This window comes from Chlamydotis macqueenii, chromosome W (assembly GCF_036417535.1).
Source record: "Chlamydotis macqueenii isolate bChlMac1 chromosome W, bChlMac1.mat, whole genome shotgun sequence".
NCBI lineage: Eukaryota > Metazoa > Chordata > Aves > Otidiformes > Otididae > Chlamydotis > Chlamydotis macqueenii.
In genome coordinates, this window is record NC_141592.1 from 45,719,139 (window position 1) to 45,746,926 (window position 27,788).

The 27,788-nt window shown below is 42.5% G+C and overlaps 1 protein-coding gene across 1 annotated transcript; it reads right to left on the reverse strand.

Annotated features, from left to right (window-relative positions):
- On the reverse strand, positions 1–27,788 carry LOC104473766 (zinc finger protein 131). Its single transcript, XM_086769711.1, has 7 exons — positions 27,665–27,788; positions 26,092–26,193; positions 24,744–24,888; positions 10,328–10,688; positions 10,003–10,225; positions 4,869–4,999; positions 1–936 (listed from the first exon to the last, which is right to left on the reverse strand). The coding sequence occupies exons 1-7, from the start codon at positions 27,786–27,788 to the stop codon at positions 307–309; spliced, it is 1,716 nt and encodes a 571-aa protein (XP_086625837.1). The 3' UTR covers positions 1–306.

Here is a 27,788-nt window from a genome sequence, read left to right on the forward strand (position 1 = left end):
TCCAGGGATGGTGTAACAGTGATACAAGCAATTAATTATTAAAATCCTCACAAAGTTGTCCATCTCTGTGGTAGTTTCTTTTCCAGGGTATTACATGAATGGGAAAATAATTTTTCACATATGAGAGAAGTTTAGTTGTACATGAAGAAAGCTAACTTTGTTCCACTTGTCCAGCTTCCTAAGGACAGCATATTGGAAAGGCGATCACTGACAGTTCAAAAACCAATGTAAAAGCTAACAAAAACAATTGGGTATTTCATTCCTAAATCTGCACAGTGTGGTTGTTTATCCTAGTCATCCACCTTTTCATTCTGTGTCCACTAATTGTTGAGGTTTTAAGTCTTCAGCTTGTTCATTATCTTCCTTATCTACATCATCTACTTGACTACTTTCCTTTTCTTCTGCTTCTCCTAGATCAACATTTTCATATTCTACTTGTTCCAGGTCTGTTCCATCTATAAGTTCTGCCTGTACTTCTTCCATCTGTATTTGATTTACATGCTCCACGTGAACCTCGGCACCTTGTTCAGTCTGAATGTGTTCAACTCCCAAGTAACTAATTTGCACTTGTTCTTGCAGTTCCTCCATCTGTGTGCCTTTCACTTGACTGTCCTGTACGAGATCCTGGTGCATCTGTTCCACAGTTACCTGTGCAGGATCCACTTGTACCTGAATTACTGGTAGGACATGGACTTGCTCCACTTGTTCTATTATAGTCATTGATGTTACTGGTTCAGCTTCCACAGCTTCCACTGGAAGAACCTCTTCTGTCACTATTTGTTCTGAAATATTGTGTATGTCTTTGAGATGCCTTCTCAGCTCACTGCCTTGCATAAACCACAAATCACATAAGGTACAGTGGTTGGGTTTGTCACCGGTGTGTATTACCAAGTGATCTTTAAATTGATCCCAGCTGTTAAACACACTGTTACAAACCTGAAACAAGAGATACAGTATGTTAAACAGTGCCAACAGAAATATGACAAAGTATAGTGCCTATTTCAGACCATAGCTTCCCATAGTGTAGCTTCTTGCTACTTGGATTAAAAAAACATATATGTAGAGGTAAAAGCTGAGGAGTCAGCCTCAGATGAACAGAAGATCTGGTATTTATTTATTTTTAAGAAAGTGTGCCATTTTGAGTTGTGTATACACAGGATATCTACAAATTTTATGACTCAGTATAGCATTTGAAAGTTTTCTTATTTTAACCTTATGTGAAATTCACATATAGATTCACATCCCAATAAATGTTTGGTGCTAGAATTTTGGGTGGAAAGCTATTTATGTAATAATATCGTATGATGAAAGCGTAATACAAACTGTCCTTTTACTGAAGTTCTAGATGCAGTACTACTAGCCAACTTTTCCTTATCAGCTTTCATTTGTTCATGGCATTGTAAGATTTACCTAGCAAGACTAAACTCTCCCATTTTGCCATTTCAAAAAAATACTTAAGTGATTTCAGCAGATAAAAATTTATTAAAACTCCATTCCTTTAAGTCTCTTCCAGCTAAAAGTACTGCTTTGACTGCAGACACACTATTTTCACAAAGCACTTGAGCATACTTCCTTCCCTTCAGCTGGCACTGAGGTAAGTAGCCTGAAAACAGCATACAAAGACACTGCAGAAATGAATGAGGTGCCAGGGTAGAAGAGAGAGGAGTGGGTTAGAGGGTCAGGCTCAGAGTAAAGAAACAGGCTCAGGGGTCTTTGTCCATGCAAGTGTTCTTCGCTGCAGAAAGAAGCAAAGAACATGCATTTCACTGTTGGCACCCCTTCACTGTTGGCAAATATTTTTGAAACAGAATGTTTCATCTCCTCAATTTTCAGCAACAGCACAGAAGGATGATGGAGTATCTGACAGGGATTAACTCAATGAACAGATCTATGTAATGGAGCTGAATATCCCCATTTTGCTGTTGAAGTCTTAAAACCATGTTTGTGACGCTAGTGACATGCTTTTTGTCCCCCTCAGGCTCACTCTTTAGAAAGAAGTTACACATACACTTCTTAAAATACTAACCTTATAGATAAGCACTCAAAATTACTTAGTCATACATAAAGGTTATGACTATCAGCAATGCCCAAGCACATAATTACTGTTCTTGCCATGTGGAGCCTAATTCAGTATTCAAGGCATACAATGAAGAGCACCAAAAGTGCTCATCAAGCAAGTGCAATTTTGTTTTCTCCTCTTTGTTCAGTGAGCCAAGATTTTATTTATTGAACACTATTCAAATTTAGTTCTAAAGTGAAAAAAAATTAAGAAAAATTTATCCAAGGATTGCTGTAGTTGCTGCAGGTTGAAATAACACTAACTCATATCCACAATATCTGTAACAGAGAAAGCTATGAGGTGAAGCAATTAAACCAAAGGGTCACAAAGACAAAAACAATATCTTCAATGAAGCTACTAGGTACAACTTTGTGTTATACAGTAGTTCTCATGTTCAAAACGAATTTCTCTTTAAGACCAAGGTACGCTCCCAAGAATTAACTTCGGACTAGCATAACAACTAAACAATGCAACAGCATCAGTGAAACTTCTGATACCTGGGTCTTCCATAACCCCAATTTTTAAAAAGGGGAATAAGGAAGACCCAGGTAACTACAGGCCGGTCAGCCTCACCTCTGTGCCTGGCAAGGTCACGGAGCAGATTCTCCTGGAAACCATGCTAAGGCACATGGAGAGCAAGGAGGTGGTTGGTGACAGCCAACATGGCTTCACCAAGGGCAGATCGTGCCTGACCAATTTGGTGGCCTTCTATGATGGGGTGACGGCATCGGTGGACAAGGGACGAGCAACTGACATCATCTACCTGGACTTGTGCAAAGCTTTTGACACTGTCCTGCACAACATCCTTCTCTCTAAACTAGAGAGACATGGGTTTGATGGACGGACCACTCGGTGGATAAGGAGTTGGCTGGATGGCCGCACTCAGAGAGTGGTGGTCAACGGCTCAATGTCCATGTGGAGACCGGTGACGAGTGGCGTCCCTCAGGGGTCCGTGCTGGGCCCGGCCCTGTTCAACATCTTTGTCGGCGACATGGACAGTGGGATAGAGTGCACCCTCAGCAAGTTCGCCGACGACACCAAGTTGTGTGGTGCCGCCGACACGCTGGAAGGGAGGGATGCCATCCAGAGGGACCTTGACAGGCTGGAGAGGTGGGCCCGTGCCAACCTCATGAAGTTCAACCAGGCCAAGTGCAAGGTCCTGCACCTGGGTCAGGGCAATCCCAGGCACAAATACAGGCTGGGCGGAGAATGGATTGAGAGCAGCCCTGAGGAGAAGGACTTGGGAGTGCTGGTGGATGAGAAGCTTAACATGAGCAGGCAATGCGCCCTTGCGGCCCAGAAGGCCAACCGCATCCTGGGCTGCATCAAGAGGAGCGTGGCCAGCAGGTCGAGGGAGGTGATTCTGCTCCTCTACTCTGCCCTGGTGAGACCCCACCTGGAGTACTGCATCCAGTTCTGGAGCCCCCAGCACAAGAAGGACATGGACCAGTTGGAGAAGGTCCAGAGGAGGGCCACGAAGATGATAAAAGGGCTGGAGCACCTCTCTTATGAGGACAGGCTGAGAGAGTTGGGGCTGTTCAGCCTGGAGAAGAGGAGGCTCCGGGGAGACCTGATAGCAGTCTTCCGGTACCTCAAGGGGGCCTACAAGAAAGATGGGGAAAGGCTGTTTAGTAGGGCCTGTTGCAATAGGACGAGAGGTAATGGTTTTAAAATAGAGGGGGGTAGATTTAGATTAGAAATTAGGAAAAAATTTTTTACGATGCGAGTTATAGAACACTGGAACAGGTTGCCCAGAAAGGTGTTGGATGCCCCATCCCTGGAAACGTTCAAGGCCAGGCTGGATGAGGCTCTGAGCAACCTGACCTAGTCAGGGATGTCCCTGCTCCTTGCAGGGGGGTTGGACTAGATGACCTTTGAAGGTCCCTTCCAACCCTAACCATTCTATGATTCTATGATTCTATGATTAAATTATTTGATTAGCAACACACAATTCATTAATCTTCTGTAGTATTCGCTGCTTTCTATGAATAAGATCACTCTCATTTTTTGAAACAAATAAAGCCAATATCCAGCAGTTTTCTTTACTACACAATGCAATTTAACCTCAAACCACAGCTGTTCTGTGAACTGAATAAGGTGAGAGCCTTAAGGGGGGGGAAGGGGGAAGGGTGTTCTTATTTGAAACTGTCACAGCAGTTGAGTAGCAAAATGGTAAATAAAAATGCTACAACCAACCTCAGATCTTATATTTTCTAGCTTTTCAGAATCAACTTTTAAAAGCAAGTAACATTCTTCTGAACAACTTTTCAAATGTCAGCTATGTATATTGACCAAGTACCCTAGCTATCCATCTACAGCATTTATATTTGCTTAAAAGACATTACAGATTGTCATCATAAGTTGGAATGACTTTCCAGGCAAAGTCAATATGTTGGTACCAAACAGAAGAATAATAAAATAGGAAATAAAGTAGTACTTTGTATTTTGGACTTTAGTGAAGCATGCTCACAAGCAGGAAAGGCCTAGGTCAGTGCATCAAGAACCTTGAAAAGGAAGCAGAAAGACCAGTAAGATGCAGATGAACACTTACCTACCCACAATAATCTCTCTGATTAATAAAGTATTATGAAGCTTCATATCAGTAATTCCATATTTTAAATGGAACTACTTAGATATAAGAATTTACCCTCATGTTGTGGTTGAATGCAATCTTTATAATTTATTTTACTAAAATAAGTTATTGGAGACATAAGCCCACTCTCGTTGCCTTTCCTGCTCAGTACTCCCACACTCCCTCAGCACAGGAAGGAGGTATCTAGCCTCAGGCTCTGCTACTTCTATCACTCACCTGACATTCGTACAGTTTCTTTCTTCCCTTTTTAGCTCCAGCTCCAGACTGACAGGCCGTCAGGTGACATTTGAGTGTGCTATTCCTAGCAAAACGTTCATGGCAGTTTGGACATTCAAATGGTTTTTCACCTGTTAAGACAGACACAGGGACCTGTAAGCATATAAAACCAGCCAGCTTTCAGTCAGCTCTCCCTTCTTCCCCTCTCCCTTTTGTGTAGGTTGATAAATACGCTGTAAAGATATGGCCAACTGGATTATTCTACAGAAGAAAAGACAGACAAGAAAAGACAGTGGCGTCCCTCAGGGGTCCGTGCTGGGGCCGGCCCTGTTCAACATCTTTGTCGGCGACATGGACAGTGGGATAGAGTGCACCCTCAGCAAGTTCACCAACAACACCAAGTTGTGTGGTGCCGCCGACACGCTGGAAGGGAGGGATGCCATCCAGAGGGACCTTGACAGGCTGGAGAGGTGGGCCCGTGCCAACCTCATGAAGTTCCACCAGGCCAAGTGCAAGGTCCTGCACCTGGGTCATGGCAATCCCAGGCACAAATACAGGCTGGGCGGGGAATGGATTGAGAGCAGCCCTGAGGAGAAGGACTTGGGAGTGCTGGTGGATGAGAAGCTTAACATGAGCAGGCAATGCGCCCTTGCGGCCCAGAAGGCCAACCGCATCCTGGGCTGCATCAAGAGGAGCGTGGCCAGCAGGTCGAGGGAGGTGATTCTGCCCCTCTACTCTGCCCTGGTGAGACCCCACCTGGAGTACTGTGTCCAGTTCTGGAGCCCCCAACACAAGAAGGACATGGACCAGTTGGAGAAGGTCCAGAGGAGGGCCACAAAGGTGATAAAAGGGCTGGAGCACCTCTCTTATGAGGACAGGCTGAGAGAGTTGGGGCTGTTCAGCCTGGAGAAGAGGAGGCTCCGGGGAGACCTGATAGCGGTCTTCCAGTACCTCAAGGGGGCCTACAAGAAAGATGGGGAAAGGCTGTTTAGTAGGGCCTGTTGCGATAGGATGAGAGGTAATGGTTTTAAAATAGAGGGGGGTAGATTTAGATTGGAAATTAGGAAAAAATTTTTTACGATGCGAGTTATAGAACACTGGAACAGGTTGCCCAGAAAGGTGGTAGAGGCCCCATCCCTGGAAACGTTCAAGGCCAGGCTGGATGAGGCTCTGAGCAACCTGATCTAGTTGGGGATGTCCCTGCTCCTTGCAGGGGGGTTGGACTAAATGACCTTTGAAGGTCCCTTCCAACCCTAACCATTCTATGATTCTATGTAAACAAAAGGGCAAAAACCTAACGTGGAGTCATAACTCTCATTTATTAAAAAAAACACAACCAAACCAAATAACAATGTAAGATAATTACCAGTGCCATTTAAGATACATTTGGGTTTTTATGGAAGTTAGATTACTATTCTGATGAAATATCTTAAAGAAATAGCAGCTATTTCTCTCTTTTCACTTGATAATATTAACAGGTAAAGACTCAACATTAGTATATACAAAGTGACACAGTAAAGGAGGAAGTATTTACATAATATAAAGTTTTATTTTCAAGAACAATAACAGCTTATGCTTGACAGCTGAAACTGAGCTCCAGAAAAAGAAATTGGAACAGAATGACCATGAAGTAATAATGCATCAGTATTAAAATAAACAAAACAAACCCCAAAACTTTAATCCAAAGTAGTATATTGTTATTACCATCATCAAGTAGTAACAAAGAACAACTAGTGTCTCTGTTTACTAATTTCATCATGCACAAACACAATGAAATTCAAGTACAAAAAATTAGGAACAGTGTATTTCTTCTGAAAGTTTGATAATTAATCTATGGAGGTACTGATACCAACATAACAACTGAAACAAACTACTTAATGAACTCCAAAAGAGGCTGAGACATTTCAGTGCATAATGTAAGAATCTATTCTAGCTAGATTAAGTTTAAAAGCCTACATTTTCAGGAATGAAGCAGTTATTGACTACTGAGTTGGAAAGCCAATAAACCTGTATTTTCAGAAATAAAGATATTCAGAAGTGCCTAACTAGCTTTTCAAAAGAAATCCACAAGTGGCCTATAATTCTCGCTTATACACCTAAAGGCCACAGAAAAATGTTAAATGGTGGGAATATTCCCCTTAATGGTTATAAAAGGTTATGTTTTTGGAGATTGTTGTACAGGTAATGCAGAGGATGTTGAACTGCCATCAGTCTTGTAGATTAAAAATCACGGACTTTGCGCGAACAACCAAATACGTTGGTGAGCCAAGAGGATACTACAGAACAAAACTCACACCACAGACCTTCACCTGCCCTGTGATCTGGTCACATTTAAAGAGTTACTTGGAGCAAGGCACCACTCAGTCAAGAATAAATTTATTCTATTCTTACTCAAATTCTTCAGTAATCTTCAATGTATTCTGCCAAAAGTATCTGAAAATGACAATTCAAAGACAACAGTGGCAATATCCAAAGGCCAAAAGACATTGTGTGGCTTCTTTCACAGTGCAAATCAACACTGCGACCTTGGCTGCACTGGTCACAGCAGCAATGGAAAACACAGAGAGCATGTCAGCCTGCCTCTAGGTTGAGAATCACACTGGTGAGCTGAGGGATAAACTCCTCTGCTAAAGGTGACAACTTGCTTCTCTTCCCCCGGGTGTCATCCAGCTACGAGTTTAGTCTCACCTAAGTGAGATTTTATAAAGAGGGAGGGTTCTGGCCTGATCTAACAATTATCTTTTTTCCATTTCTGAGAATGGGTGTTAAGTAACTCACAGGACAGAAATTCTGACCTAAGACAGTCCAATATTGTCCTGGTCCTTTATAATCCTTTAGTCACAGGAAGGAGACTGCCCAAAATAAATATTTTTTTAACCCAAAGGCATTCATAACAACATAGTGACTTTTATTTCGGTTTAGAGAAAAATAGTAAACCTGTTTTGTTTGTTTGTTTATTGGTGTCTGTGTGTTGTCCCAGGCAGACTTTTATCAAATGAACTTCTTGGGGTCATTTATTCAAGGTATGTAAATAGAGTTCATTTATTCACTCCTATGGAAGATGTTATTTTCAGTCCAAAATATACTTCCTGAAAAACATATTTTAGATTTATGAAGAATGGCAAAGATCTTGATTATTTTTTCCTAATAAGTTTGCATAATCTGCATACAAATTACTTCAGTTACAGGGTTTTCAGACAAGGACTGATTAATTTGGCTGCTTGGAGCACATCACAACTCCTTCACTTCCACCTTCGCTCATGTGAGTACACACACATATTCCATAAAAAGAAAAAAAAAAAAAATCAAGAAGGTCTAACATTGATAAATAATCAGCAGTCAAAATTCACAGTAAAATCAGAGGGAATCAAAGCTGTTTAGTGTCTCTTCCTGCTAGGGGATATAAACTTTGCAAAATACCAGGATTAGACAAGCATATTGCTTCATTCTAAGATTGATTTCTGTGTGATGAAATCACTCTTCTTGTGTAAGACAAATTAGAGCTAATGAACTCAACAGATACACATTATTTAAGTGCAGCCTTGCAGAATTTCTGTCCTATGAGTTACTTATGATTGGCAAGTGAAATCTCATTCATTTTCTTAAAGGGAAAAAAAAAAAAAAAAGAGAATCATTAGATCAGGCCAAAAAACCTCCCTCTTCATAAGTTCTGGAGATTACTTTGTTAGTACATTCAGTTATATGACATACAAGACAATTTTGAGGTTTTTTTCCAGAGACTCAAAAGCTGCTTAAGGCACTGTATGCATGCATGAGAAAGAAACTCCATAGTTCTCTTTCCTTTCTTTTATTGAGACAAATATAATAGTCATTGGTAAGGTCAAATTCCTACATCAAAAAGAATTACCAACCCTGATAAGGTGTCTATTTCTGCTCAAATTGATACTTTCATGTTATTGCTGGTGTTGTGATTAAGCAGCAACAGGATCAAATACTTTGTAGGACATTTTCTTTCTTTTTTTTATTTTAATTTCATTTTCATATTCAACTAGTGCTATACAGAATTAAGAACTTAGAAAGCCTTTGGCTCAATGGGATTTTTTACACTGACCTTAGGAGACCACAGTTAAATGGTAGTATCTCGTTTAATTTTAAGATTAAGTCTTTCAAAAAGCTGAACTGGAAGGAATTAGATTCCATGTGTTATACTTGTATCAATAAATATTTAGAAAGTAGTCTGCATCTCCTTTGATATGCTAAGTTGCTTCATCCTCAAAATCCAGCAATCAACATACTATAATATTTTGGTTACTCTGTTAATTCACCACAACAAAAGTATTTTCAGAGAAAAGTTTAAGTAACCTGTATTTGACTTGATCATAAGGGAGAAACACTCCCTACTTCATAATGGGTAAGGATTTGCCAAAGACTTTTTATAAATGCAACTTTTAAGGGGCTATATTATATAGAAGAAGGAGAGCACAAGTCGTTTTGTACTCGAGATGCTATCCAGATTTCAAAGAGGCAGATTTTACAGTAACAAAAGTCTACTATAGTCACTAGAAATGCTGTGCTATGTTAATAACATCGAAAATTAAATCATCGATGAGATGTCAAGAGCAAGGATGAAATTTTCAAACAAGATGGTACAAGAGCAAGTTGTTAAGGGGGTATTTTATGCCTAATACATTAATAGGCATTTGCTCAGAAGTTCTGTTAGTTAAAGAAACCCTTTAACTAACCGTGTATTCCACCGAGAAGCTCACAGTTCAGATCATATTTCAACAGAAACATTTACTAGTAGAATAGTGAAAATAAGAGTAGCTCCTCAGCTTGGTACTTTGGAAGACAAAAACATGCTTTAAGAAATTATTTTGAAAAAAAATATTTAAGATTTAATAGACTTAAGAGAGAAGCTTGATTAGTGCTTTCTGGTTTTAGGTGCCTATTTTTAACCATCTCAATCCCTCAAAGTTTATATCAATGGAAAATTAAAAAACAAAAACAAAAACAAAACCCAAACTAGCATTTTAGTTGTAACTAGAAGCCAAGTATTTCTAGTACTCAGGACTCACATGTTCTCTTCAGCATATTTTCTATTTCCCCAAAACAGGCAAAACTCCAAAATGCTGGAGCCAAAGCCACAAGTACAGGACCATAGCAGTGCTCTTACCTGTGTGCTTCCGGAGGTGCTCTTTAAAATGTCCAAAGTGGTCAAACTGCTTATCACAGTACTGGCATATATGTATTTTTTTGCCAGGTCTTTGCTTCTTGCTGGCACCACCTTCATCAAGGTGGTAACAGGTGAGATGCTGTTTCAAAGCACTCTCTCGTAGGTACCTTTTATTGCATATATCACACTTGTAACTCTCAGTAGAGTGTGTTTTCATGTGTTCCTTAAAATGGTAAAACAATTTAAATGAACGGTTACATTTCTCACAGTGGAATAAATTCTTCACATGTGACAGCTGAAGTTCCACAATTTCAATATCTTCTACCTGTTTGCATGAGGGATCAGTTGCACTATCCGCTTCTTCTTGGATCTGGCATTTTGTCTCTCCCTGACGATACTTACTGGTGATATCTGCCAAAAGAGCTAAAGCAGATTCATCTGATGTACCTGTTGTCTGTATGTACTTTATAGATTGCTCTGCAGGAGCTACTTCAAGTGTTTCAATGCTGTCATCTTCTACTTCAATTGTCCCCTCAGCAATCTCAACCTCAATTTCAACAGGCTCCGATTCTGCAGATGGCAGTGTTTCTGTGATAACATTAGAGGTTTCAGCTATCTTCCTCTTTTTCGGCTTATTTTTACCTTGCATTTGATTTGATTCTAAGGGTGATGAATTTTCTTTGTTCCTGCAAAGCATTTGCATAAACATAGTTAAGATCCATAAGCACTTATATAACAATTCCTGTCTGATACTGAGCTTCTGCATTAAACACTCGCTAGCTGTTTCTCAAAGAAGCTGAATGACCACATAACCTGCATGCATTTCAGAAGCTAATTTGTCCTTAATCTATACTCCTTAGAGCTGTAGAATAGCATGGTTAAAGTTGTGGAGCATTTGACATAAGGTTACTAAAGTGTTTTAAATAGCTCCACTTGAACGATACAATATCCATCACCTATCAAGAAGAAAGGCCAGTTAGCCTAATGACATAAGTTTATCTAAGAAACTTGTGAAATTCTATACTTGGAAAGAAAACTTCCCCAAAGGAAGGAGTTCTTTGTCCTGCTTACTCAGAAATAAGATTCAAGTCCTTCCTACACTATTCACCTCTTAAACTCTGGAGTGCATGCAATTGTCTGCAGCGCTTACAGCTTGTTAGAAAACACTACAGCTTTGACTTCACACAATGATTATTATAACATCTTGTACTTAAGGAAAGCACAGCTAGCAGCTGAGGTAAAAAAAAAAAAAAAGAAAAAAGCCACTGGGATGTGGAGAGAGTATTCTAGTTTAATTTTCTGGGCTTAAACACAACCTCCAGCTCTGTTCCTCTTCTCCTTGCACCATAAATACACAATCTCCTTCCTCCAAGATGTCAGGGATAGCGTTCTCTGTGTTTGAAATGGGATGCTGAGTGGACCAATGCTTTCAAGTCACACTCTCATGATTATCCACAGCACTTACACGCTGGAGTTTTTACTACTGATTATCAGTTTCGAAAACGAGTGTCTATTTTCCCCTCAAATCAGACTGACAAGAGTAATTTGTGCTTTTACCTACCTTTGCAGCCTGATGAATCCTTTTATGTAACCTACTCCCTATCACTTTCAGGTTTTCTAGTAATAGGAGAGATAACGGTTTTCTCCAGTATCTGTACATCATATGACGTATGTGGCTAATGACCTAATGCAGGATGCATCTTATTAAATTGCACCTTACTATATTCAGATGGAGGAAGACAGAGCAGCTAAACTCAGAGTTTAATCTAGCCTGAATTTCTGATGTCTAGAAGGTGACAGTTTCCTTGCACATTACTGCAAGGAGCTCCAGGATCACATACCAAAATAATAATCTGCTCAGCAAAGAGGAGACTACTGTCCTTGAGCACATTGTGTGGCTCAGGTGTGAAACTTCAAATGGGGATACACACATACAACACAACTATATGTCAGGGACTGAAAGAGTTAATGTCTCAAACGTTGTGGCTGTGGCACCAGGTGCAGCCTGCAGTCCACATAGGGGAGGTGGAGGCTGCACGGGGGATGTGCAGCTCCCCAGGCCCCTGTTTGGAGGTGGAGGCCCTTGTGGGACAGAAGCTCCCCAGGCCCCTGTTAACGACTTGCCAAATATGGCCAGGGGTCACACAGCAGTCATCTGAGGAGGGGGCTTCTGACCACCCCTCACATTTAGTGCCTGCTTTGTGCCTGTGCAGAGGACTCAGAACTTTCTGGAACCAGACCCTTCAAGGGGCAGAACTGGAGGCAGGGATTAGACTATAAAAGACACTGCCTGAGTGAGCTGCATGGCGAGCCCCCCACTGGAAGACCATCACGGCCGCATGCCACCAGAAGCCGTGCGCCCGCTACCGGGCGGAGGTTATAAATACTGTAACTGTAAACAAAGGGGTGTGCGTCTTGGTGGAGCGAAGACTCCTGGCGCACCCAGCGCTGTTTGCTTGTTTCTATTCAATAAATTGGAAACTATAATTGGAATCCTGTTTTGGGACTCAACTCATTTATAACAAATTGGGGGCTTGTCCGGGAGGGTCTTAGTTCCTGAATTCTGACTTGATCTAGGAGGGGCGCCCCCCCGTTTTTTGTTTGATTGGTGCCTCCTAGTCAGGCCGGGTCGGGACTGACACCATCCTGAACCCGAATAGAAGCAAGCAAAGAATTTGATTTTTATGAGCTCCCTTGCCGGCTGCAGCAGTTTATTTTGCCCGTAATTCTGTGCGCGAAGATCCAAACGAAGACGATGGAGCACCACTCGGTTGGATCCGAACGAAGACGACGACGGCGTCGTGAGTAAACCATTCTATTGGATCCGAACGAAGTGTATACTGTTTGGTTGGGTGGGAGTCGGTTGCCTGTGTGTGTAAGAGTGTGATTGAGACAGAACCTGGTTCCGAAGCGAGTGCGGAGGTCTTCTAACCGCAGTTCCAATCTCCCGCGAGGGACTTGGCCGGTGAAGGACCGAAGCGATTCCTATAGGAGTCGTGGGTGGGTGATAGGTCCTAAACCCCCTGCAAGACACTCTTACCGGTAACCAAGGGCTGTAGGAATTGCCACAGCAAAATTCCTAGATGGGTCAGACAAAATCGAAGACCAAGGACCAGGAGAAAAAGGGAGCAAATTATCAGATATACCGGTAAAAAGTTCATTGGGAATACTAATAATTAGAAATTGGGATAAAAGGGGCCCCGTAAAAGAAAAAGACAAATTAAAATTGGCCAAAGGAACCTCTAAAACAGTTTGTCTTTTGGCCTATTCTTTTGAAAAACTGGATTTGAGAGACGAGGGAAAACAGAAAACTAGAACAACAATTTTTGTAGCAGCAGTAAAAGAAAGTTGGGAGGATAAGACTCCGTCTGGAGAGAAAAAGGAAAAAGAAGTAGAACAAACACCCCAGGAACAACTATATCGAGAAAGGTTCACAATCCCTGTTTGTTACTACTGTAATAAGAAGGGACATGTTCAAAGGAGCTGCCGTAAGCGGAAACGAGATGAGAGAATGCCTAAAGAAAAATAGGGGTGTCAGGCACTATGTCTTCTGGGGACTTCCATCTCCGGCGGCTTCCCCCCCGACCCTCCGGCGGCGCCAAATACAGTGGCTGGGACCGCACTTCTTAGAGCACGGTTTGTGGCTAAATCCTGGGGGGATATAGGAAGGAAACTGGAAAGACTGGAGGGTTTGCAGGAGGCACCGGATCCAGCCCGGTTCTGGGTCTTGGAGCTGCTGTTGGGTGCGGGGTGTGAAGCTGCGGCAGGGAACGCGTGGTCCAAAAAAGGTGTAGAAATGACCCGTCATGCAGCAAAGGGATCGGCTCTGGGCCTCAGATCTGCCCAAGTTGCTTCAGGGGCCTTGCAACAAATGCGCCTGTCTCCCTTGGTCCGGGAGTGCCAGGAATGACAAAATGTGTTGTAAACATTTGGCTTTGTCGCTGGGTCCCTGTCGCTGGGAGCTGGGACGCGGGGCGGGAGCAAGCGGTTGTGGTCCGGCAGCGCCTGTGCGGCTCAGCTGGCCGGCTGCTCGGCTCCTGCTCTGGCGAGGGAGAAGCGTTGGGTGGAAGAAGAGAGAAAGGAGGAGCTGAGCTCGGGGCTGATCCCACCGCTGGTTCCTTGTCTGCTTCCCAGCCTCGGGATCTGGCGGATGAGGAGCAGCCGGTGGTGGGCGTGAGCGAGATGAGAGGGTGTTTAGAGAAGAGTGGGGGTGTCGGGGGCTGTGTCTTCTGGGGACTTCGGCATCAGCAGAGCCCTTGATAGAATTATTGATTGGTCCCCATGGGGAAGAAATTTTATTTTTATTTTTAGTATTTCAGTGGTGGGGGCAAAGGGAGAGCCTTTTAAAGTGCCTATTTTGAAAGATGTAGAAATAGAAACAGAAAAGAAAATTTGCCTTAATGATTTACTTTTACTCCCTGAGGCAGAATACAATTTATTAGGAAGGGATCTGATTTTGAAATTAAATTTGGGTATTCGGGGTCAAGGGGATAAATTGCAGATTAGACTATACACTCTATACACAAGAAGTGGAAGAGGCTATAGACCCCTCAGTGTGGTATAGGGAAGGGGAAACTGGAAAGATAGAAATGGACCCCATAAGCGTTCAGATAATAGATCCGTATCGTCCAATTAGAGTCAAGCAATACCCTATACCAATGGAGGGTCGGAAAGGATTAAAACCCGTAGTTGACAGACTTTTGGAAAAAGGAACTTTAGAACCATGTATGTCACCCCATAATACACCTATCCTCCCTGTAAAGAAACTGGATGGGTCATATAGAATGGTACAAGATCTGAGAGCTGTGAATCAGCAAACGATTACTAAATTCCCTGTGGTGGCAAATCCCTATACTTTACTGAGTCATATATCCCCCAAACATACTTGGTATAGTGTAATAGGTTTAAAAGATGCCTTTTGGGCCTGCCCTCTGTGTGAGGGATCCAGAGATTATTTTGCCTTTGAGTGGGAAGACCCTGAAACAAGACTAAAACAACAATTGAGATGGACTGTGTTGCCACAGGGGTTCACAGAGTCACCAAACCTATTTGGACAAACTTAGAGAAAATATTACAGGATTTCACATTACCCAAGGAGGTAAAATTATTACAATATGTAGATGATTTATTAGTAGCAGGGGAAACTGAAGGGGGAACCCGAGAAGCCACCATTAAATTGCTCAATTTCCTAGGAGGGAAGGGATTAAAGGTATCTCGGTCAAAGTTACAGTTCGTAGAACAGGAAGTAAAATACTTAGGACACTGGCTGAGTGAAGGGAAAAAGAAATTGGACCTTGATAGGGTATCTGGGATCCTATCTTTAGGACCTCCAAGAACAAAAAAGGAAGTTCGGCAAGTATTAGGGTTATTAGGATATTGTAGACCATGGCTTAAAAGCTACAGTGAAAAGGTAAAATTTCTATATGAAAAATTAACTAATAACCAACTTAAATGGTTTACAGAAGATGATCAGAAATGCAAATAAATAAAAAGGGCATTAATACAAACACCTATATTAAGCCTTCCAGATCTGGAAAAACCTTTCTACCTCTTTGTGAATACATCGAATCAAACAGCATATGGGATCCTAACCCAAGATTGGGCAGGAATAAAGAAACCCATAGGATATTATTCTAAGCTACTTGATCCAGTAAGCAGAGGATGGCCTGCTTGTCTCCAAGCTTTGGTTGCTACAGCATTATTAATAGAAGAAGTCAGGAAGATTATCTTTAGTGCTCCTTTAAAAGTGTATACTCCACATAATGTCAGAAGTGTTTTGCAACAAAAAGTGGAAAAATGGTTAACAGACAGTTGGATCCTAAAATACGAAACAATACTAATTGATTCCCCTGATTTAGAACTAAGGGTGACCTCTGCTCAGAGTCCGGCACAGTTTTTGTTTGGAGAACCAACAGAGAAATTACAACATAACTGTCTAGAAGTAATTGAGACTCAGACTAAGGTAAGACCAGATTTAAGGGATATTGAATTGGAAAAAGGAGAAACACTGTTTGTAGATGGCTCCTCCCGAGTGGTGGAAGGAAAAAGAAAATCAGGATATGCAACAATTAATAAGAACCTGGAACCTGTAGAATCAGGACCTTTGAGTCCATCATGGTCAGCTCAGGCCTGTGAGCTGTACGCCCTATGCAGGGCCCTGGAGTTACTAAAAGGGAAGAGTGGGACTATCTTTACAGATTCTAAATATGCATATGGGGTAGTCCACACTTTTGGAAAAAATTGGGAAGAAAGAGGTTTAATTAATACTCAGGGGAGGAATCTCATACATCAAGAATTAATAGTCAGAATTCTAAAGGCATTAAGAGAACCAAAAGAGATAGCAGTGGTACATGTGAAAGGACACCAAAAGGGATTAGATTACCGAAACAGAGGAAATAATCTGGCAGATAAAGAGGCTCAGGAAGCAGCCCTGAGGACTCAGGTTGTTAAAATTAATGCAATACAGACAAAAGAAAATACCAGCGAAGAAAAACGTGAAGAGAGAGAGAAAAAGTTTACCCCTGAGGAACGAATAAAACTGGAGAAAATAGGGGCTAAGTTAGAACAGGGAAAATGGACTTTACCTGATGGACGAGAAATGTTGCCAAAAGCCTATGCCAGACAAATATTGGAACGTTTGCATACACAAACGCATTGGGGTACAAAGGCATTAAGTGATCATTTCCTGAAATGATTTGGCTGTATTGGAATCTTTGAAATAGCAAAACAAATTACACAAGGCTGCTTAACTTGTCAAAGGATAAATAAGAAAGTGTTTCGGCAAGTGGCTGCGGGAGGGAGAAAAATAGCTTACAGACCTTTCGAGAAAGTACAAATCGATTTCACTGAATTGCCCAAGGTGGGGAGGATAAAATATCTATTGGTAATAGTGGATCATTTAACACAATGGGTAGAAGCCGACCCTGTAGCCCGAGCCACAGCACAGATGGTGGTAAAAATGTTATTGGAACACTGATAGCTAGATATGGGATAATCCAGTACATTGATTCCGATCAGGGCACACACTTTACTTCTAAGATAATAAAACTATTACGCCAATCACTAGGTATTCAGTGGGAATACCATACTCCATGGCATCTACAAAGCTCAGGGAAAGTAGAAAGGATGAATCAAACAATAAAACAACAATTGGCTAAACTAATGATTGAGACCCAAATGCCTTGGACAAAATGCTTACCATTGGCACTTTTGAATATAAGAACAAAACCTCATAGTGAGACTGGATTATCACCATACGAAATGTTGTACGGAATGCCATATTCTCAGGGGATGCCCCTGGGAAACAATATAATTGAAGATTATGATATGCAAAAATATATAACTGCTATTGGGGAGAGACTAAAGGAACTAAGGGAAATGGGAATGATGGCTCAAACACCACCCTTGGGATTTGCCATCCATCAATTTAGACCTGAGGACAGAGTTCTAATAAAAACATGGAAAGGAGAAACCTTATCTCCCCTATGGAAAGGACCTTTTCTTGTCTTGTTAACAACAGACACTGCCATCCGGACTGCAGAGAAGGGGTGGACTCACGTGTCACGAGTTAAAGGACCCATTTCTGAGTGGACCGTGACTTCGAGACCAGGGGAGACCAAAACAGTGTTACAACGAAAGTGAACCTGAATCGAGGCTGCTGACAACAGAATTCAACACCTCAATAAGCTGAGTAACTGGGAAATTTCATTGTGGCAACTCCTGTAGCAATCTGAAAAGGTTCTAAGTAAACATTATAATAACAAAGGTTCTTTTAAAATAGATTGAAGACTGGTGTAGAGGAAGTATAAGCTTTTGGGACATAACATACAGGTTTTAAAAGGATGGTTAACAACTGCACAGAAATTACTTTCCGATCCCATTTGACCCTTAAAGGAACCACCCCTTTGGAACACCAAAGGTAAAGGAGAGGGCAAGACCGGAGTGGGAACCGGTGCTGTGGTTTAAAGAAGTCTGCCAAGGGCTGCAACCCCTTCGGGCCGTGACTACTGAGCACTATGGCCCTAACCGGACCTCTTCTAACCGTGTTAGGGGTGAGCTTCCTGACTCTGGTGACGACAGTGAGTAACTGTAGTCAGTGTGTGGTGACCACAAGGAGGGGAAGAATAACCTCCCTGACTTTGGTCTATCATACTATTTATGACTGTAAGGGTCAGAAGTTGGGAAACTGTATTAATAACTGGATGTAATATACCTTGTGAAACAAAACTGTATGCTATGATCCAAAAGAACTCCCTTATCAATATTAGGTGGAAATTAGAACAAACGAAATCTATGGGACAGGAGAAGACCCAGGCATTGTTTTGAATTTAAAAAATTAAAGAAAAGTCTAGAGAATCAATACAGCACCAGTTATTGTTTAACTCTTTTTATCATGAGATGGAAACAGGAGTGAAATATGAAATTCCCAAAGTTGATAAAAATATATTTGTGAATCTTGCAGAAAACATAGCTAAATCATTACATGTAACTAACTTATGTTTGTGGTGGAACAAATCAAGGTGAACTATGGCCATGGGAGGCTATGGAAAGCAACATAAGTGAGCCCCAAATATGGAAAACAATGGGAAAAGGTAATAGGAAACAACGATGGATACTCCAAACAAGTATAATTGGAAGAAGTTGTTGGCAAAATTTAAGGGACAATGGGAGTCAAGTAGGTAACCTGGAGTGTGAAGGAGGTTACCTATGGAATGAAACTCGGAATAATTGGGATAAGTGGCAAAACCCCCTGGAAATAAATAATCAATTTAAGAATTGAACCAATGGAACAAATATACCAAATGGTTGGCCAACTCCTGAAGGACATTATTGGATTTGTGGCAAATCAGCTTATGCATATTTGCCAACGAATTGGACGGGATCCTGTGTATTAGGAACTATAAGAACCAGTTTTTCCTGTTACCCATAAATAGGGGAGAACGGCTAGGGGTTCAGGTGTATACTGAAGCCGAAGAGTTAAGAAAAAGGTGCCATAAGCAAGACTTACAGATTGGAAATTGGAAAGATAACGAATGGCCTCCTGAAAGAATCATTGCCTATTATGATCCAGCTACATAGGCAGAAGACAAATCCTGGGGCTACAGAACCCCAATATATATGCTTAATAGAATAATAAAGTTACAAGCTGTAGTAGAAATAGTTGTAAATAGAAACGGAAATGCACTTGGATTAATTGCAAAACAGAACACCAAGATGAGAACTGCCCTATATCAAAATCGCTTAGCTTTGGATTATTTGCTAGCACAAGAAGGGAATGTTTGTGGAAAATTTAACCTTAGTGATTGATGTCTAGAAATTGATGATGAAGGAAGAGCTATAACTGAGCTTGTAAAGGAAATTAAGAAAACTGCGCATGTTCCAGTTCAGACTTGGAATGGAATCAATTTAGGGGAAGTATGGGAGACTTCATGGGCGGTGATTGGCTTACAAAAATTGGAATAGTTATATTGGGGATATGTGGAGGATTATTAATAATTCCATGTTTAATACCTTGCTGTACTAAGCTAATATATTCAGTGATACCTATTGATCCAGAACCAGGGAAAGAAAGAAACCATTCCCTGAAGATAATAAAAACAAAAGAGGATCCAGAATTAACATCAATTCAGAAAGTGTTGGCACGACTGGAAACAAAAACCACGAATCAATACCAACAAAAAGAAGATGGGGGATTGTGAGATATGTTCACCTGATTTGTGTTAATGTGAAGCAATACTAGGGTTGCATGGTGAAATGTGACCCTCTCTGTATATGGAATCTTTAATTATCCTGTTTGTTCTTATATAGCCACAGGCTTAGGGGAAACAGGAAGATACAGAATCATAGAATCATAGAATGGTTAGGGTTGGAAGGGACCTTCAAAGGTCATCTAGTCCAACCCCCCTGCAAGGAGCAGGGACATCCCCAACTAGATCAGGTTGCTCAGAGCCTCATCCAGCCTGGCCTTGAACACTTCCAGGGATGGAGCCTCCACCACCTTTCTGGGCAACCTGTTCCAGTGTTCTATAACTCGCATCGCAAAAATTTTTTTCCTAATTTCCAATCTAAATCTACACCCCTCTATTTTAAAACCATTACCTCTTGTCCTATTGCAACAGGCCCTACTAAACAGCCTTTCCCCATCTTTCTTGTAGGCCCCCTTGAGGTACTGGAAGACCGCTATCAGGTCTCCCTGGAGCCTCCTCTTCTCCAGGCTGAACAGCCCCAACTCTCTCAGCCTGTCCTCATAAGAGAGGTGCTCCAGCCCTTTTATCACCTTTGTGGCCCTCCTCTGGACCTTCTCCAACTGGTCCATGTCCTTCTTGTGTTGGGGGCTCCAGAACTGGACACAGTACTCCAGGTGGGGTCTCACCAGGGCAGAGTAGAGGGGCAGAATCACCTCCCTCGACCTGCTGGCCACACTCCTCTTGATGCAGCCCAGGATGCGGTTGGCCTTCTGGGCCGCAAGGGTGCATTGCCTGCTCATGTTAAGCTTCTCATCCACCAGCACTCCCAAGTCCTTCTCCTCAGGGCTGCTCTCAATCCATTCCCCGCCCAGCCTGTATTTGTGCCTGGGATTGCCATGACCCAGGTGCAGGACCTTGCACTTGGCCTGGTTGAACTTCATGAGGTTGGCATGGGCCCACCTCTCCAGCCTGTCAAGGTCCTTCTGGATGGCATCCCTCCCTTCCAGCGTGTCGATGGCACCACACAACTTGGTGTCATCGGCGAACTTGCTGAGAGTGCACTCTATCCCACTGTCCATGTCGCCGACAAAGATGTTGAACAGGGCCGGGCCCAGCACGGACCCCTGAGGGACACCACTCGTGACCGGTCTCCACATGGACACTGAGCCGTTGACCACCACTCTCTGAGTGCGGCCATCCAGCCAACTCCTTATCCACCGAGTGGTCCGTCCATCAAACCCATGTCTCTCTAGTTTAGAGAGAAGGATGTCGTGCGGGACAGTGTCAAAAGCTTTGCACAAGTCCAGGTAGATGATGTCAGTTGCTCGTCCCTTGTCCACCGATGCCGTCACCTCATCATAGAAGGCCACCAAATTGGTCAGGCACGATCTGCCCTTGGTGAAGCCATGCTGGCTGTCACCAACCACCTCCTTGCTCTCCATGTGCCTTAGCATGGCTTCCAGGAGAATCTGCTCCGTGACCTTGCCAGGCACAGAGGTGAGGCTGACCGGCCTGTAGTTACCCAGGTCTTCCTTAGTCCCCTTTTTAAAAATTGGGGTTATGTTCCCTCTCTTCCAGTCATCGGGGACCTCACCAGACTGCCACGACTTCTCAAATATGATAGCCAGTGGCTTGGCAACTTCATCTGCCAGTTCCCTCAGGACCCGTGGATGGATCTCATCAGGTCCCATGGACTTGTGCACCTTTAAGTTCCTCAGATGATCCCGAACCCGCTCTTCTAGTACAGTGGGCGGTTCTTCATCCTCGCAGTCCCTGCTTGCACCTTCTACAGCTTGGGTGGTGAGACAAGAGCTCTTGTCGGTGAAGACTGAGGCAAAAAAGTCATTGAGTACCTCAGCCTTCTCCATGTCCTGGGTAACCAGGACACCAGTTCCCTTCCAGAGGGGGCCTACATTTTCCCTGGACTTTATTTTGTCCCCTACGTACCTATAAAAGCTCTTCTTGTTGCATTTTATGTCCCTGGCCAGATTCAGTTCTGCCAGGGCTTTGGCCTTCCTTACCTTATCCCTGGCCACTCGCACAGCCTCTTTGTAGTCCTCCCAGGCTACCTGTCCCCACTTCCACCCTCTATAGGCTTCCTTTTTCACTTTCAGTTGGTCCAGGAGCTCCTTGTTCATCCACCTGGGCCTCCTGGCCTTTTTGCCCAACTTGTTCTTCATCGGGATGCACCTCTGCTGAGCTTGGAGGAGGTGCTCCTTGAATATGGAACAACTTTCCTGGGCCCCTCTTCCCTCCAGGGCCGCCTCCCATGGCACTTGGCCCATCAGGTCCCTGAAGAGGCTGAAGTCCGCCTTCCTGAAGTCTAGGGCAGAGAGCTTGCCATGTAGTTTCCTTGCTGCCCCGTGGATCTTGAATTCCACCATGTCATGGTCGCTGCAGCCAAGGCTGTCCTTTAGTTTCACATCCCCCACCAGCCCCTCCCTGTTGGTGAGCACAAGGTCCAGCATGGCACCCCTCCTTGTCGGCTCCTCTATCGCCTGCAAGAGGAAGTTGTTGTCCATGCATTCCAGGAACCTCCTGGACTGCCTGTGCCCTGCTGTGTTATCTCTCCAACAGATGTCAGGGTGGTTCAAGTCCCCCATGAGAACCAGGGCCTGTGACTGTGAGGCTGCTCCTATCTGCCTATAGAGCGCTTCGTCTGCTCTGTCTTCCTGGCCAGGCGGCCTGTAACAGACCCCCACCGTAACATCCCCTGTCCGTCCCCATCCTCTAATCTTGACCCATAAGCTCTCTGTCAGCTCCTCCTCCATCCCCAGGCAGAGCTCCACGCACTCCAGCTGGTTGCTGACTTAGAGAGCGACACCCCCTCCTCGTCTCCCCTTCCTGTCTTTTCTAAAAAGCCTATACCCCTCCATGTTGATGCTCCAGTCGTATGTGTCATCCCACCATGTCTCCGTGATGCCAACGAGTTTGTAGCCCTGCTCGTGTGCACGCATCTCCAGCTCTTCCTGTTTATTCCCCATGCTGCGTGCATTGGTATAGAGACACCTCAGCTGGGCCCCCGACAAAGCCGACTTGCTGGCTGGAGCGACAGGGGTGCTATTGCACCAGAGTTTAGGTTTATTTGCACTTATCTGTGATCCTTCCTCAGCTGTACATAGTTCTATAAGTTTTGTTTAAAGTTATAAACGTATTTGGGAGGTTTATTTAAGTTATTAAAAATGTGTTTGGCAGGATCCACTCCTGCCTTAGTAGTTTGACATAATTAAGGATTTTACTTGCTTAACAGCGCTGTTTGCATAAGAAGGACACTTGACAATGGAGCGAACAAAAGGCGGGAAAGGCGGGCTGGGGGCTGATGACCACGGGCACGTAAACAACCCCAAATATGGGACCCGCCGCTTCTGTACTTTTAGCCAATTAACACCTGTATAGTGGCTAGTGATTCGCTCTTGGCCAATCAGTACCTGCCGCGAACGGTGTGATTAACCAATGGAGTGTAGATTGTGAGCTCCCAAAAAAAAGGAGACAGGCACGATGGGGGGACCGGGAGAGGTTATAAATACTGTAACTGTAAACAAAGGGGTGTGCGTCTTGGTGGAGCAAAGACTCCCGGCGCACCCAGCGCTGTTTGCTTGTTTCTATTCAATAAATTGGAAACTATAATTGGAATCCTGTTTTGGGACTCAACTCATTTATAACACATAAGAATTACAGCATTTAATAGTGATGCATAACCAACAAACTGCATAACATTATATAATAGTGGGAAATAATTGCAGACTAGACAGTTTAGCTTCACGGACTGATCTGAATTCTGGTTCAACAGCTCTACCGGTGTACACAGACTCAAAGTGATAAATTAGAACATACTTTTTTAGTTTCAAGTGTCTTTTAAATTTCTCAAGCTAACAGCAAATGTCTGCTTTTTTTCCTGAATGAAAAAAAAAAATTCTTTTGATGATACCATGCTTAATCTTAATAATGTCCAAAAAAAGGGTGTTGGTGGGGTTGGAGGGTGGGACTCGAAATGCACAGTCCCATCTTTCCTATTTAAAAACCAAAAAAAATTACATACTTATTCAGCTCTGCTACCAATCCACAAAATAAGCACAGAATAAGTTGATTCAAAAAAATCAACACTGATATTGAAAACCAAGTTTCCAGTGTACTGTGTCATGTAGGTTTTTGTTTGTTTGTTTGTTTGTTTTCCTAAGTTATCTGGCTACTAGAGGAACTCGGGGTCAATGCCACTCTCCTTAGATAGTGTCTCTATGGGGAGATAAAGAGGAAGCAATGGTCTTTCCTTAGCCTGAACACAAAAGACACTTCAGTGGGTCTAGAAGAGAAAGCAAGGATAACCGTAATGCTGGGAGGCATTTATTGTCCCTCCCTCTGCTTCATGACAGAAGAACAGCATAGCATACAGAAGGAATGAGAACGTGACAGCACTTTGTGAAAGGGAAGGAAGGGGAAGAAAAACAGCATGATGGAAACGACACCTGCTTTTCTCAGGTTGGAGTCTGGTAATGGAGTACAGTTCCTGGTACTGGATAAAAGATACCACAGCAACATTTGATTAAGTAATGATCTCATATAAAACTGATTATAACAGTTACATTTGTTCAAGAAGTTTGAGAGATTAATTTTGCACCAAGAAGTTTTAAAATCACTGCCTATTCTCTTGAAAGCAGAAAGCTGCATGAAATCAAAACACCAGCACAAACTTGTTCATGTGGTCTAATTACCTGAGACACATAGTCACTGTACACCCAGCTCTCAATCAGGTGTGGGCAGTCAGATAGCACAGAGACCTGGTATTAGTTACCACAAATCACAGCCCTACTATGTCTGCAACATTTACCAGCCACGTCACTCGTCATCAAGTTCCAGCCTAAAAAATGTGACATTCATTTTTTAGCCTTTATAATTTTGACCCATACTTTATAGTAGAAGAGTGTATGGTCCCACACAAGTTTAGGAGGTTCCAGGATAAAGAACAGCACTGCAAAATACTAGCAGCCAGCTCTCATAAAAGGATTCCTAAGACTCTACATTTCAGTGTTGGGAAGAAAGAGAGGCTTATGTGCTTACCTGATTTCAAGTGCTTTGATTGCTTCTAACATCTGTAGATACTCAGCTGCTTTCCAAACATCATTTGCTTCTTCCTCACCTTGGACTATTAGTTTTGCTGTGTAGGTGAACTCAATTAGGTGACGAAATGCCATGTTACTTACACCTGTTTACAAGCAAGAAAAACTGACTCTTTTAGCAATTCCTCAGTCTCATCTATCTGGTGAATCTTGCACTTGCCTGCTCACCATTTTGCTCACAGTACTTTGACAGCCAGTTTCATGAAGATGCCACCCTTGAAAGGCTCACATTGGAATAAAAAGTCTACTATAGAAACACGTGAATCTGAAACAACTATAGAGTCGTGCCATGACAAAGATAAAAGGGAAGGATAAGATGGACAAAAAAGCTGCTTATATAGATTAATAACAAGTATAGATTTAAACATAAAAATATGATCTCTCTCTCAAGAGTTACCAGCTGAAGTATTGCTCCAGGAAATTGCTCCTTGCCTACCAGGCAAGTATTGCTCCATATCTATCCTGTTCTTGCACCCCAGCCAAGGTATCTTTTTTTTTTCTTTTAATTTTCCTTCAGGGAAATTTTTTTACAGTGGCGATAGCTACCCATACTGGTTTTGGCTGGGATCGAGTTAATTTTCTTCATAGTAGCTTGTATGGGACTATGTTTTGGATTTGTGCTGAAAACAGTGTATCAACACTGATGTTTTAGTTACTGCTGAGCAGTGCTTACACAGAGTCAAGGCCTTTTCTACTCCTCACACTGCCCTGCCAGCGAGTAGATTGGAGGTGCACAAAAAGTTGGAAGGGGACACAGTTGGGACAGCTGATCCCAACTGACCAAAGGGATATTCCTTACCATATGACATCATGCTCAGCAATAAAAAGCTGAGGGAGAGACAAGCGGAGGGGCCACTGCTTGGGCACTGGCTGGCCATCGCTCAGTTGGTGGCAAGCAATTGTTTTCATTTGCATCACTTGTCTTTCTTGGGTTTTATTCTCCTCTCTCTTTATTATTATTATTTTTTTCCTCTTTTCCTTACCATTAAAAAAATATTTCTTTTTAATTATTAAACTGTTTTTATCTCAACCCATGAGTTTCTTTCTCACTTTTACCCTTCTGATTCTCCTCCTCATGCCGCTGGGGGGGGGATGAGCGAGCCTGGCTGTGTGGTGCTTAGTTGCTGGCCAGGCAACCACAACACTACCTCAGAACAGCTCAAGAGCTGAGATCTAGAAAGTTAATCGATATGACCAAGCATGCATTTAAGCCCATCCCAAGGATACTACATTCATTTTGAGCTTGGGCACACAACTCTGAAGGTTTTTATTTGCATGAATCAGACTACCTTCAATCTCCACCAAGGGCTCCTGAGTGAAGTCTTGGAAGAATTTGTAGAAGAACTGGCTACAGGCAGCAAGAACAGCCTTATGAGCTTTGAAATGGTGACCTACAAAGAGAGACAAAAATTTTGGTTTAGGATAACACCTTCCTTACTCATAGTGCAGAATAAGTGCAGATGCAGAGAAGAGAATGGCTGCAGAACCACCCAGTCTACAAATCTATTCCAGCAGCGTATAGTCACTTAGTATGTCTCCTTGTAACATGGGATACCACTGCAGCTAGCCTGTCCCATCTCATGCAGACCCTTGCTGACATCACTGACCTTGTTGAAGCTCTGCAATTCAATCAGCTAGAGGACTCACTTACTCCAAAGTGTTTATCTTTTCAGATATTTAAGTTATGGGAAATTCCTGTGCAAACTTTTTCCTGTATGTCTTGGGCTCAGCTCTCAGGTTTTATCCAGGCTCTCCTTGGTTTTTGCTGCTCTTACATACAGATGTATTTTATCATCACTTCTGCTAGCATAAAGACCCCTGCAGAACAGAAGTAGTTCTGCTCTGTTCTTCCTGGTTTCCAGACTGTGTATTCCCCATCACTGTGTTGCCTTCTCCCTGGTGCAGGCATGAACATTCATAAGGCTCCAGGAGACAGAGGTAAGTGAAGCAATATGGAACTACACAGCTGCACAAGAAAACAGTTTTGAGCTCAACACATGGATTTGGTTACACTAGAGCAGGAATAAATGTTCAGGATAAGTTTTGTGCGAGCACTGACAGTGAAACTACAGTGATTCCAGAAGAGTAATTTTTTCTTCATTTGCTTACTTTTTTTTCTAATCCATGCTCTGTAGGACCCTTTTCCTTCAAGTGAGTTCTTGCTATCCTTTTAAGGATCAGGTGGTACTCCTTTAACTATGTCTGTCCTAGTGGACACTGCCTATCTTCCTTGAAGTGCTCATCCATTCTAAGACATGTTTGGGATAAGAAGCAATCTTAGGTGATCTATCAGACACCACCTTTTCTAAGGAGATAATAAGTACTTATATCTCAGTCTTCCTTTTAAACTAATATTTATGTCTTTAGAACATATAGAAAAAGAAAAGTGAGTTTTTCTACCCTATTTTAACTATATATTAAAATAGTAAGCAGATATCAGAGAAGCAAGAAAGCAATCTTATTTCAAGCTGTAGGTTTTTTTTTTAAAAAAAATCAACCAATATTTGTATAAGTTCTCTGCATGCAAACAATCAGCTCAAGTTAGGGAAAGATATTTTTACAATGTTTTGGAAATCCTTAGACAACACGTTAAATATAGTAGAGCAGTTTCAAAGTGGGCTTCTATCTGAAAATATTTAGCCCTTTATCTGGAAAAGTAAAAGCAAAATTATTAATCACTACTGGAGACTCTGTTCACCTCAAGATTTTAAATGAAACTCTGAAAGTAACTTGCACACCAATACAGAACCGAGAATTTGTTAGCAATCCAGTTTGACAGCTGACCTGTAACAAACCCAACAGCTTCCCAGTACAGCTTTCAGAATTCTCTGTATACCAGCTGGTTCTCAGGCCTGTACATACCATCGACAATCAGAGTAATATCCGTAAACTGGTCCTGCTCACGTTGTTCATTCAGTCTATCCAAAATAATTTTATAGTGTTCAGGGAATTCCTGGATACATTCCATCATTTCTTCAGCTTCCAT

Coding starts and splice junctions, on each gene's coding strand:
- LOC104473766 (XM_086769711.1), bottom strand. CDS start 27,788: ATGGAAGCTGAAGAAATGATGGAATGTATCCAGGAATTCCCTGAACAC. Junction 26,194..27,664: donor TATTACTCTGATTGTCGATG/GTATGTACAGGC, acceptor CTCTCTTTGTAG/GTCACCATTTCAAAGCTCAT. Junction 10,226..10,327: donor CTGATCCCTCATGCAAACAG/GTAGAAGATATT, acceptor TACCATTTTAAG/GAACACATGAAAACACACTC.